Genomic DNA, 13,920 nt, shown 5'->3' on the forward strand with positions numbered 1-13,920 from the left:
AGCAACATCCATCACAAACCTTGCGGTGCTTCAAACACAAGTGACCACATTACTGAGCAAACAGGTTGGGGATGAGATCCCCACTGTGTTAGACATAACACAACCACACATGAGTTGTGGGTTCTTCTCAGTTCCCACGCATGCCTGATTAGGATCAGGATACATGGAGAAAGGGCTCCAGGCCTTCCTCCCTGCAACATTTTCTCAACCTAAAAACGTTCCAGGGGGCACTCTTTGGGGAAGCCCACCACTGAAACATACGTGGGTTTCCACAGCAGGCCCAATAGCGCCCCTGGGTCTGTTTCAAGCTGGGAAAATGGCATGGGATGAAGACTGAAACCCCTTCTCCACTGCAGCCCTGATCCTAATAGGGTACCACACTGTGCGCTTCGTAATGTGTGAAGAGGCCACAAAATTTATGCACGTGATTCCATTTCAACGGCTGCCAAGCGGCCCACAGATAAAGATTCACTCCAGATACCTCCTTAAGCAACCTAGACACATCCCAAACGTCATATGAAAACGACATGATTTGCCTGGCCTCAGGGGCCACCACCGTGATCAGGGGCCACGGGATTTTATCCCCCTAGTCCCTCCTCTCAGCAGCCCAGCAATCCAGTTTGTATTGTCCATGGAGATTTTAAAAAAATGAAATAAAAGTTTTATGCTCTAGAGACATTTTACCTGACTGGTGATGGTGTCGGTGCTCTAACGTGCCTCACAGGAGATGGTGACTGTCTAATTGGGGACGGTGACTGTTGTCGAGCCATTTGGACTTTTGCAGCAATTATTGGCGGAGTCGGGGATTTGGAGGTAGGTCTAGGCGGCATCCGTGGAGGTGCCTTGTGGGGCAGCTGTTGCACAGCGGCACTCTCCATAACCATTTCTGAAGTTGCAAGGCTTCTGGCATCAAAGTGGGCTTCTATCTTCTGCAAAGCAAGCACCGAGAATGGCTGTGAGAAACCACAGTGTGTAGCAATGCTCCCTCTAAGCTGTGTAGTCTTGTGAGCAAAAATTCTACTTTGTGAGCTACTCTCATTAAAGTTGTGAGTTAGCGATTTGGCTGCTGCATAAAATTAGTTTGCTCTGGAGCCATCCTTCCTGAGCTAAGACAAAAAATGTGTGAGCCAGAGGCTAAAAAACTGTGAGCTAGCTCACACTAACTCAGCTTAGAGGGAACACTGGTGTGTAGGGTTGGCAACTTCCAGGTGGGGCCTGGAGAGCTCCTGGAATTACAACAGATCTCCAGGCAACAGAGATCAGTTAGAATCATAGAGTCACAGAGTTGGAAGGGACCTCTAGGGTCATCCAGTCCAGCCCCCTGCACAATGCAGGAAATTCACAGATACCTCCCTCTCCACACCTGCAGTCACCACTGTTCCACGTCCAGAAGATGACAAAACAACCTCCAGGATCCCCGGCCAAGCTGGCCTGGAGAAAAATGGCTTCCTGACCCCAAAGTGGCAGTCAGCATTGCCCTGGGGGTGTAAGAAAGGGCCGCAAGAACTAAGCACTGAGGCAACCCTTCCTGCCCCCCCCATTATCTGCCTAAGTTCACACAATCAGCATTGCTGTCAGATGGCCATCTAGCCTCTGTTTGAAAACCTCCAAAGAAGGAGAGTCCACCTCCTCCCGAGGAAGCCTGTTCCACTGAGGAACTGCTCTAACTGTCAGGAACTTCTTCCTAATGTTTAGCTGAAAACTGTTCTAAGTTCAACCCGTTGGTTCTGGGGCAACAGAAAACAACTCCGTACCATCCTCTATAGGACAGCCTTGAAGAACTTGAAGACAGTTATCATATCACCTCTGAGTTGCCTCCTCTCCAGGCTAAACAGACCCAGCTCCTTCAACCTTTCCTCACAGGACTTGGTCTCCAGACCCCTCACCATCTTTGTTGCCCCCCTCTGGACATGTTCCAGCTTGTCTGTGTCCTTCTTAAATTGTGGTGCCCAAAACTGAACACATTGAAGATGGTTATCATATCGCCTCTCAGTTGTCTCCTCTCCAGGCTAAACATACCTAGCTCCTTCAACATTTTCTCATAGGACTCAGTCTCCAGACCTCTCACCATCTTCGTTGCCCTCCTCTAGACACATTCCAGCTGGTCTATATCTTTCTTAAATTGTGGTGCCCAAAACTGAACACAGTACTCTAGGTGTTCCCCTGAAGGAAAATGTCTGCTTTGGAAGGTGGACCCTATCGCCTTATACCCTGCTGAGATCCTTCCTTGCTGCCCCAGGCTCCACCCCCAAATCTCCAGGAACTTCCCAGCTAGGCTTGCCAAGTCCCCCTGGGGGGCATGGAACCCCACCCCAGAGGCCTGTTCCCCGCTGCTGCCGGATCGGGCCCCGGGGGAACTCCTCCCCGACGTGCATGTCACCAGGAAGTGACACGACCACGCCGGGCATGCTGGGGGCGGGGACACGGTCATCCGTGGGAAAACTCTATGGTTTCCCCTTGGATGGTCGTGGCCCTGCCCCCAGCGTGCCTGGCGTGGTCACGTCACTTCCTGGTGATGTGAATGCGGCGCGCGTGCTCCAGGATTGACCCAGGAGTCCCCCGCTTCAGTACGAGGTACGACTTGGCAACCCTATTCCCAGCTCAGTAAGAGTGTGAGACAAATATCTTCAAATGTCTAACAAACTAACATGCAGAAGTACAAACCTTTTCGACTCTGGCTTGTCTTGTGGTTTGTGTAATCTGAGCAGTCGAAACAATTGTCTTTGTCTTTTTAGCGGGGACTGCTTCTTCTTCGCCTAACGGGAATGAAAGCAGGACTCATAAGTGGCAAGAAAGAAACATTTATTATGCAGGAAGGACAGAAAAAGTAAAAACTGTCACCCTAATTATTTATATGTGCACAGAAATACCACAAAAGGGCAAAATTGGCCATCTGTTTCTATTAGCTTTAGAGAATAATTGGGAAGAGGAAGGACAATTGATGTAAGCTTCGGCTTTTTGTATAACATATAATTAGGCCAAACACGTAACGTATAATAATTAAGATTATGAATGGCTAATTCAGAATCATTGCAGGATTTTATATGAGAGTCTAGAAACAAATTATCACAGAAACATCTGTACATGTTCTCTACACGAAGTTGTTTTGGTGGCCAGAACTACTCAGCTCAATTTTGTGATTTTGGAGTGATTTCTTGGTGCAAGGCTCCCTTCAATAAAGGACTGCCACAACCCAGCTAGGAACCACATGCAGGTGGAAACAGCCTTTTGTATTAGCTGACGGGGAATCATGAAGGCAAATATGTGATGTACACAGAATTCCCCAATGTGATCCAATGGCCAGGAAAGCTGCACTGAGGTCCTCCACCCTTTTAAAAAAAAAGCTGAAATCCACAGCCAAACTTTTATTGGTAAAAAGTTGCCTACCATCAAAAGCTGGTGTAAGAAAATTTGGAAAATCATGATAATGGTTAAGATCTTGACACAATTGAAAAGTACAGAAAATCCAATTAGATCTCAAAATTTTTAGAAAAGTGGCTCCTCTTTATTTCATATGCAGAATCAGTGAAAGAATATGGCATAAAATCACCTAAATGTAACTCACTCTGTGTGTGTGTGTGTGTGTGTGTGGGTGTGTGTGTGTGAGAGAGAGAGAGAGAGAGGGAGGGAGAGAGAGAGAGAGAGAGAGAGAGAATGCAACGTACTGCTGAAAAATACTTTACCACTGTTTGCACACTGGGGTATGATGGAACTTTTTGTGAGCTTGAAGTAGACATTTCAAAACTACAACTCACAGATATGAATTTTGCCTCTTTTACTCAATAGAAATAAATGCTAGATTGTCTCATAAATAATAATGGGAAGAAAACCAAGCAGAGATTTCCCTTTCTTCTAAATTAACCGTAAAGAGGATGACACCCTTTTAAACCCATTGACTCCAATGGGCTTTGGAGGGTGTAACTGCGTTTTAGTGTTTTAGCATCGCATCATGAATTTTCTTGATCAAGCTCATCTCGGGGTGCTAAGTTTCAGTTTGCAGTGCCTTTTTACAGCTAAGTTAAAAATTTTGGAGAGAAAGAGGGAGGATGTTGATGGATGAGTTGACCTAACACTAAGCACACCAGACTGCACTGTCACAACCATAATATGTTTTCTATGTATTTTTTGGGAGAAAAATCATGGCTCACAAAACTCCTGATCTATTACCGTGAATGAGCAGTTCGGCTGTTGAAGTTGCACGTCCCACGCTATTTGTGGCATTTACTGAATAGGTTCCAGAGTCTTCGGGGTAAGCTTCTGCAATTATTAAACTGTAGAGGTCTCCTTCTTGTAAAATTTGAAAATCGGGGGAGCTTTGAATTTCTGCTCTGTCCCGATAGAACTTCACCACAGGTGTAGGGATTCCTGTCACTCTCACGTCAAGTCGAACTTGACTTCCTTGTCTTGCTGTCGTGCTCTGTAGTCGTTGAGAAAAGTTGGGTGGTGCTGTTTCAGCTGCAGTTGAAGAAATCAAGAAAACACTTGATTAAGAGTGCTACAGAAGGGTGAAAATTGTTCCTGCAAGAACAATTCATCATATATTAAAATACCTATGACAACTATAACATCTGCATTGAACACGTTAATGTGACCCCGCTAGGGTTGCTGGGTTTCCCCTGGTCACTGGTGTGGGGGGGTGAGGGGTGGGGTCACCAGCACCAGGTTGGGACATTCCTGGCGATTTGGGGGTGGAGCCTGGTGAAGACAGGGACCTCAATGGGGTACAATGCCATCGAATCCACCCTCCAAAGCATCCATGTTCTCTATGGGAACTGATCTCTGTAATCTGGAGATGAATTGTAATTCCAGGAGACCCCCAAGCTTCACCTGGAGGCTGGCATCCCTAGATCCAGCACATAAATTGTAATTTTTAAAAACTCCCACCAGAAGACCATACTGGGGTTTTAAAAAAGATTTTATAAACTTTAGTGAAGATCAAACAGTACATTTGTAAATCATAGCGCACATACATAAGTTGAATCATGTTCGTTTATCACACTCACAATTACAGCTTTTGCTCCGGGATGAGCACTATCTATCTTTAAAAACATTCGCAGTTCGATTAGGCCTTGTCGCACCATCTAGAAGTAGACCGTGTTTGATGTTCGATAGTGTTATGTATATTAGATATGAGTGGGATCAGAGATTTCCAGGGCTATTTTTGGGCAGGAACGCACAGGAACGGAGTTCCGGCTGGCTCCCGAGTTGGCCACGCTAAGCAGGAACTCATTAGCATGATAGGCCACACCCAACAGCAGAAACTCATTAGGATTGACTACATTAGGGGTGTGTGGCCTAACATGCAAAGGGTTCCTGCTACCAAAAAAAGCCCTGGGTTTTGACAACAAACAGGGTAAACAGAATAAGAAGCAAAAGGTGGGTGTGGCTGGATGACCACACTTCTGGTAACATGGGGGTGTGGCCTCATAGGCTAATGACCTGTGCTGTCAGGGGTGTGGCCTAATATGCTAATGAGTTTCTGCTGTTGGGTGCGGCCTATTATGCTAATGAGTTCCTGCTGGGCTTTTTCTACAAAAAGAGCCCTGGCTCAGATTTCCACGATCGGACACAGATTTTTGACAACAAAACTGAATCACCATTCTTGTAAAAGGTATAGACACATGACTGCTCTTGTGGGTTTCCCTAACAGGCCAAATAATACCCCCTCCCCAGACTGTTTGGGATCGATGAAGCCCCTTCTCCAGGCACACCACATCTGAAATCCAGAGGAGACACTGTGCATGCAGGAATCGAGGAGAACCTGCAACTCATGTATAAGTGTTATAGAGGGTAGGACCCCAGACCCAACCTGTGTACTGCATAATGTGTGAAGGTGCTATTTAGATTACACTATTGTGAGTAAATTCAACAGTCAACTCAAATGAATAAAGTTAAGAATCTTTTTGTAGGATAATATGCAAAGCGTTTTTTTGGGACCTCATTCAGTTAAGTAGTCCGTTAAGTTGCGAGGATGTTGAATCTGATTTGAAAATTACGTGGCATGATTCAGAACGTATACTCAAATGGAAGGCTTTTGAAATCAGGTTATAAGAATACGCTCCCCAGAAATAAATGGATATAGAGTTGATTCATGCAGTTGCCAGCTGGAAACCATGAATAAGTGGATCTGCACAGAATATGCAAATAAAGTCAGGAAAGGGCCATGTTAAATGTACATGCGAATATTGGTGAGCTTGAATCTAGTGATTCTTATTTTCCCTTTTCAAGAGGAAAGGAGCTCAAAGCTCTTCTGTACATTAAAATATTGCATATGCATCCCTGCTCACATGGAAGGAAACAAGCCTCATTTCACGTACAAGATGTTTTACTGGCTCTTGTACCTGAGGTGTTCCTTGATAAAGTGAATTAAAAGTGTAAAAAAGTTAAATATGATGCATCTCGTGATGTCATAGCCTTTGAGAATACAATCCTATCTTGATTCTTGCTTTGAATTTAATATGAGTGTGCCTCTTTTGCAGTGTAGAGAAGGGAAAGAGGGAAAAGTGCCAAGGGCTGCTAACCCCATACTCATAGCGTACCTGTGACGAGTAGTTCAGCAGTACTAGTTGCTTGTCCAGATCCATTGGTGGCTTGCAGGGTGTATCTTCCACTGTGGCCTGCTGCCACGGCAGGGATCATCAGTTTAGCGCGGCCATCGCTAAATGAGATCTGCACACCAGGCAGGGTTGCAGCAGAAAGAACCTGACCATCCCGATACCAGCTCACCTCAGGAACTGGGGAACCTACAGCAGAGTAAAGAGAATTAAAGCAAATTAGCATCCTGATGATCTCAAAATCTCTGTTTCTAATGCAAATAGTGGGCAGTTTTCAAAGGACTGCCTCTTTTTGCCAGGACCAAGGCCCTCAGTTCTTATTCACACATACATTTGAGCATACATCTCTTTGAGCAGGAGTCCACAAAGTGGTGACCGTGGGCGCCATGACACTTGCCGATACCTTTTCTGGCTCCCACCAAGTGTTTTTAGGAAGTGGGTGGGGCCAGGTAGGGCTTTTGCCCAGCAAGGCTTCTGATTGGCTATTGAAGAAGCAGAAGAAATTGGATTTATACCCCACCTTTCACTCGGAGTCTCAGTGGGGCTTACAAACTCCTTTCCCTTCCCCTCCCCACAACAGACACCCTGTGAGGTAGGTGGAGCTGAGAGAGCTCTCTCCAAAACTGTCCTCAAGAGAACAACTCTGACAGAACTATGGCTTGCCCAAGGTCATCCAGCAGCTGCAAGTGGAGGAGTGGGGCTGGGAATCAAACCCGGTTCTCCCAGATTAGAGTCCATGCACTTAACCACTACACCAAACTGAAGATTTGATTGGCTGTACAGATTTTTAAAATGTTGCTTTGGCAGAGCAACAGTTGACACCACAGCACAAAGATCTACGCTGTGTTATTGAAGTTAAGTTGTGGCAATCATTCTCTGGGTGGCTCTGCCTCCCGTGGCAGCCATTCTGCGGCAGCCATTTTGTTGCTGCACCCACTACGCTGTGTTGGAATTCCAAATGTGCCTGCAGACTGAAAAAGGTTGGGGACCCCCATCTTAGAGATACTATATGGCTGTTATTTTAAATTAAGAGTTAGAAACTGAGGAAGGGAACCCATTGAAATCACAAAAATAACTCTGTTTAAGATTGCCCTGCTCTGTCAGGCAGCTCTACAATGTATTTTCCCTCTCCGCTATCTTCTGTTCTGTTTCTTCCTTCTTTCCAACCTAACTGTTAGCATTGCGGACAACATAGAGGTGGGGCCTGCCGATCTCCCAGAACTACAACTGATTGCCAGATGACAAAGATCAGTTCTCCTGGAGAAAATGGCTACTTTGGGGGTGGAGTCTGTGGCACTGTACCCCGCTGAGGTACCTCCCCTCCCCAAGTCCTCCCCTCCCCAGGCTCCATGCCTCAAATCTCCAAGAATTTCCCAGCTCAGAGTTGGCAATCCCACCAACATATCTCCTTCTTCGTCATAAAAATATCATCTTCCCACTAGACAAAGTCAGTGAGGAGATGCTCTGAAAAGGCTGCTCTCGTTGAAAGGCCCAGCATTTATCTCTATCTATGAGGGTATGGAAGCCGAGATAGGCACAAAGAGATTGATTCAACCGATTCATGTCATACTTCAACACCACCATCCTGCCCAATGCTTTGTAAATATAACAGTTTAAAGGTCTTTACAAGTGTTTTCCCTTAAAGATGATCTCATAAAGTCATTTTGAATTACACTGCAGTATCATCCTAAACACAGTTACTCTTCTAAGCCTACTGAAGTTAATTGCCTTAGAAGGATGTAACTCTGTTTAAGATTGCCCTGTCAGACAGCTCTACAATGTATTTCCCCTCTCCGCTATCTCCTATTCTGTTCCTTCCTTCTTTCCAACTTTATTCAAAGTCTGCACATAAGCAGACAACCACTTACCATATGGCCATTGTTTAAAAACATCCCGTTAAAATAGAATTACCAGGGCTTTTTTTGTAGAAAAAGCCCAGCAGGAACTCATTAGGATAATAGGCCACACCCAACAGCAGAAACTCATTAGCATATTAAGCCACAGCCCTGACAGCACAGCTCATTAGCATATTAAGCCACACACCCATGTTACCAGAAGTGTGGCCATCCAGCCACGCCCACCTTTTGCTTCTTATTCTGTTGACCTTGTTTGTAGTCAAAATCCAGGGCTTTTTTTGTAGCAGGAACTCCTTTGCATGTTAGGCCACACACCCCTAATGTAGCCAATTCTAATGCGTTTCTGCTGTTGGGTGCGGCCTATTATGCTAATGAGTTCCTGCTGGGCGTGGCCAACTTGGGAGCCAGCCGGAACGCCGTTCCTGTGTGTTCCTGCCCAAAAATAGCCCTGAGAATTACTATTTGTAAAAGCTTGGACTGAAAATGAGAGCAAAGAGAGTCAAAGTTTCAGAAATGCTGTGTCTCATGGTGGTTTCAAAAAGCCTAAGGAAAACCACACGTGTATTCCTAGAACTTACCTATCTGGTCACATTCTAGCTTTATCTACACTTTCCTCCCGGAGCAGTCCAATGGTTTCAAGAAGGGAGGAGCAGTGTGAGAAACAGAAGGAACTGCCTGTTGTAATCTATATGGGTATGAGATAAGGTGCCAACCTCCAGATGGGGCCTGGATATCCCCTGGAATTACAACTGATCGCCAGACTTTTGAGATCAGTTCCCCTGGAGAAAATGGCAGTTTTGGAGAGTGGTGGACTCTATGGCATTATACCCTGTGGACGTCCCTGCCTCCCTAAACCTTGTCCTCCCCAGTCTCCAAACCCAAATGTTCAGGAATTTTCCCAACTCGGAGTGGGGAACCCAAGTATGAGAAGAAGGGTGTGGAACCGGGGTTTGTCTACTTTGTTATGTTGCCAACCTCCCAGTGGGACCTTGAGACCTCCAGGAATTACAACTGAATTCATGCTTCTTTGATTATTAATGGCCCCGGTCACACTGCAGGAAAAGCCAGGGCGGAAGTGCGGCTTTTTAGAGCCGCAGCAAAAGAGAAGCACGGCAGTGGGATCAGACAGATGTTGCAGTGTGATCGTGCCCGCTTGATGCACCCCCGATCTGTCCCTCTTGAGGATCAAATCCTCCTGTGTAAACAGGGCCAACGAGGGAACACTGATTACTGGTTTTAGTGAGAAGCCCTGTATTTTTATTTTAGTATTTTCCATTTGGCACACAACATGCTTATAGATTTGCCAACTCCAGCCTGAGAAATCCCTGGAGATTTAGGGGCGGTGCCAGTGGAGGGGGAAATTTGGGGAGGGATTTTACCTAGTATCTATAGTTTACCATAGAATTTCCACTCTGAAGCTACCATTTTCTCTAGTGGAACTGATTTCTATCGTCTTTAGAACAGTTGTAATTCCAGGAAAACCCTTCAGAGCAGCCATTTTCTTCAGGGGAGCTGATCTCTGTCAGCTGGAGATCAGTTGTAAAAGCGGGAGATCCCCAGGCCCCACCTGGAGGCTGGCAACCCTACTTTAAGTGAAAACTTTACCTTTTCTCTTTCTTTGCTTTACTGAGTACCACCTGTTAGGACTTGGGTCTGTTCAGAGTACGCTTTGTGAAGGGAGCCGAAGCTCCTGCATTTGTTGCCCTTGTGTCTCAGTTAGACCAACAGTTGTAATGTCAGATTCCAAGTTTATGATAAATTATGTTACCTTGAAAAATGTACTCTCTTGGATATGTTTCTTGAACCTAATTTCATAATTGCCTGGCAAGCCACAAAAGGTGGTGTCATTTCTTGACTTGAATCATCCCCAGTTCTCCATTTGGAGAAACTTAGGACATTTATGTAGCCAGGATTCTGCTGGGTTATATATACAATGTTTACAGAAAGTGCTTTTGAGACACAGAAAAGCCTGGGTTTGAAAGTAAAATTTAAAATTGGATGCAGGTCTAGCATTTGCAGAAGCCTTAAAAGGACCAACACAGCAAAATCCTTTGTTTTAAAAGGCAATTAACAATTAAAAAAACAGCCGCTCTCCATTATGTGGAAACAGAATCTGGCAACCAGCTAGGGTTGCCAGGCCTGGGTTGGAAAATACCTGGAGATTTTGGGGGCAGATCCGGGAGAGGGCGGGGTTTGAGGATGGGTGGGGAGGGGCCTCAGCATGGTCCAGTGCCACAGAGTCCACCCTTCAAAGCAGCCATTTTCTCCAGGGGAGCTGATCTCTGTCAGCTGGAGATCAGTTGTAAAAGCGGGAGATCCCCAGGCCCCACCTGGAGGCTGGCAACCCTACTTTAAGTGAAAACTTTACCTTTTCTCTTTCTTTGCTCCAGCAGACTTCCTTAAACTTGGCAGTTACCATGCAAAGCAGATAGGCATGCTTAGTTAGCACTCTCTAGTGCAACAGATCTCAAGGGCTACTGGCCTCTAGTGTACTAGAGCCAGTTTGGCGTAGTGGTTAAGTGCGTGGACTCTAATCTGGGAGAACTGGGTTTGATTCCCCACTCCTCCACTTGCCCTTGCTGGATGGCCTTGGGCAAGCCATAGTTCTGTCAGAGGTGTTGTTGAAAAAGAGCAGTTTCTGTCAGAGCTCTCTCAGCCCCACCTACCTCACAGGGTGTCTGTTGTGGGGAGGGGAAGGGAAAGGAGATTGTAAGACGCTCTGAGACTCCTTTGGGTAGTGAAGGGTATAAATCCAATCTCCTCTCCTCTCCTCTCCTCCTAGTTAAGGACATGTAGGAGGGCCCAGGCTAGCTTAATCTCATCAGATCTTGGATGCTAAGAAGGGTCAGCCCTAGTCAGGATTTGGATGGAAGACCAGCAAGGAATACCAGGGTTACTATGCAGATGCAGGCAATGGCAAAACCACCTTGGAATGTCTCTTGCTTTGAAAACCCTACAGGGTCGCCATAAGTCAACTGTGACTTGACGGCAGGTTCTTGACCCCACTTTAAACATGTTACTGAACCCATGCAAAGTTAAATGGATAAGTTCATTTAGGCCCCGTTCATACGAGAGGTTTTTGTCTGGGACCGAGACAGAACGGGGGCGGATCAAACGGACGCGATCCCACGGCAACATCTGGGAATCGTTGCCTGTCCGTCCCCGATCTGTCTCTTCTGCGCGAAAACCCTCACTAAAAAGAACCACCTACCTGGGTGGTTCTTGCGAAGTAGAGCGGCTCAAACCGGTCGTGGGATCGGCCGCGCGTCCTTGCGGCGGCACATCCCGGCCTCCGGCCAAACTGCGCATGCTTGAGCATGCGCAGTTCGGCGGCCTCCCCCTTGCCTCCGACTCTTCCTCCCTGGCATGTGATCGTGCCGGGGAGCAATGGCGCGTGGTGCACGGGATCCCGCGTATCTTTTTTGATGCGGCTCTCTTTAGCCGCACTTCGCCTTGCTAACATAAGGTTTAAATAAGACTCTGAGTAAGCTGTGAAAGGGGATGAGCAGAAATAAACTACATAGGCCCCGGTCACACGGCAAAGTTGCCACGGGAGAGGCACGGATGGTGGGCGGATTATCCAGGCGCGATCACCCCCCAACATCTGGGAAGAGGAGCGCACCCATGGGTTACCGCCGACAATGTGAGTTAAAAAACGAGTACCTCCAAGGTAATAGTAAATGTTTGCCATGGGCTGCCTCCAGATGCCCGTGGTATGATCGCGCCGGAGCGTGGCATTCCCCTCCGGTCCCTCGTTTACCTGCCGGCGCCGAGGGAAGGACCCGTGGTGTGCCGCCGGCGCGTCTGATCGCGTAATCACGCATCAAACTGCACCAGGGCAATTAGCCATGCCTTCCCCCCCCCGCAATATCCGGCCCCTGTGACCAGGGCCATAGCTAAGATACTTAGAGAAGAGCCACTGCGCAGTCAACTCTGTGGGCTGTGGGGATACAGAACCATGAGAATGGAAATAAGCCCCAGGCCACATTGCTCTGAATCTCAGGGGTAAACTAGATGTGACAAGGCCATCTTGAGGATGCTGCCACCATTTTAAGTCACAAGGGGCTGTGGCAGTGCAGCGCTCTTGACATACACACCCCTTGTCAAGTGCTGAAATGGCTGTGGGAGGGCGTTTTGGCCCTTGATAAAATGCTCAGGGGGCAAGAGGGGCTCAGTTTGCTATGCTGGGGCCTGATCTCTTGCAACATTTTAAAGGTATTTTAAAATGGCATCACATCTACTTTGGTCCTCAGACTCAATTCACTGGTCACGAAGAAGTCCTCATGGCCCATGTGTGGTCACCATGAGAACTGACCAGAAGAGGCACCTTGGGAGCTCTGTGCTGAGATCTTAATTCCCAGTTCCCATGGACCCAATTTGGATCAGGTCTGTGTGGAGAGGGGGCTTCCTGTGGTGTTTTCCTAAACTAGAATGGCATGGGTGGGCCGCTGTTTTACCCACTGGGAAAACATACGTGTAGCTGTTAGTTTCCCCAGTGAGGCAAATGTTGATGTGGTGAGGTTGATTTACGATTGTCAACTCTGGGCTGGAAAATTCTGGGAAATTTGGAGGGTGGGGTCTGCGGAGGGCAGGATTTGTGGAGGGGCCTCAACAGGATATAGAGTCCACTCCAAAGCAGCCATTTTCTCCAGGGGAAGTGAGCTCTGAGCTCTGGAAATCAGCTCTCCAGGCACCATCTAGATGTTGGCAAACCCAGGTTGATTCAGGCCAGGATAACAGTGGAGGGGAGAAGGCTTAAGTCCCCTATCCCCACGTGCTGCAGTCCCAATCTGAATTAGGCCCTGCGCAGCTGAGAATTGTTCTGGGGCACAGTTTCACAAAGGGACAAGGGCTGTAGTTTTTGGCACTGTTTATTGTATGCATCACCTTGTTTTTACTACATTGTTTCCCAATTTCTATAAATCAGTTTTTGCATTTCTTATATGTCATGTCTTCAACTGTTTATATAGGATTGTTTTCTAATTCTGTAGTCTTATTACACTGATTACTGTCCCTTACACTGGACCCAATGCATTGCTTTAAATGTTGTAATCCACCTTTCAGTGAGAAAGGCAGACTATAAGTAAAGCCAATACAATCAGACACATAAATGCCAGTGCATTCTCATCAAGGCTTTGTGGTGGCCATGTGGGAGACACAACCTGTGAATCAGCCCTTGAGTGGCTTACAATTTAGTCAGGGCTATTTCCTGGTATATAGCTGACATATGATTACAAGCTGCATATTGCTTGTGAGTCATGTGTGCAGGGTTGCCAATTCCAGCTTGGGAAATTCCTGGAGATTTGATGGTGGTGCTCCCTCTAAGCTGTGGAGTCTTGTGAGCAAAAATTCTGCTTTGTGAGCTACTGGCATTAAAGTTGTGAGCAAGTGATTTGGCTAGTGCATAAATTAGTTTGCTCTGGAGCCATCCTTCCTGAGCTAAGACAAAAAAGTGTGAGCCGGAGGCTAAAAAACTGTGAGTTAGCTCACACTAACTCATCTTAGAGGGA

General features: G+C 46.8%; 1 protein-coding gene across 1 annotated transcript in view; it reads right to left on the minus strand.

Annotated features, from left to right (window-relative positions):
- Window positions 1-13,920, minus strand: part of TTN (titin) — a 343,112-nt gene that overhangs the window by 323,819 nt on the left and 5,373 nt on the right. Inside the window, 4 exon segments of the mRNA XM_015413748.1 lie at window positions 685-929; window positions 2,665-2,756; window positions 4,168-4,455; window positions 6,540-6,743. Of these exon segments, the coding sequence (XP_015269234.1) occupies window positions 685-929; window positions 2,665-2,756; window positions 4,168-4,455; window positions 6,540-6,743 (829 nt within the window).

Source organism: Gekko japonicus, unplaced genomic scaffold, assembly GCF_001447785.1.
Source record: "Gekko japonicus isolate JY-2015 unplaced genomic scaffold, Gekko_japonicus_V1.1 scaffold743, whole genome shotgun sequence".
NCBI classification, from domain to species: Eukaryota; Metazoa; Chordata; class Lepidosauria; order Squamata; family Gekkonidae; genus Gekko; species Gekko japonicus.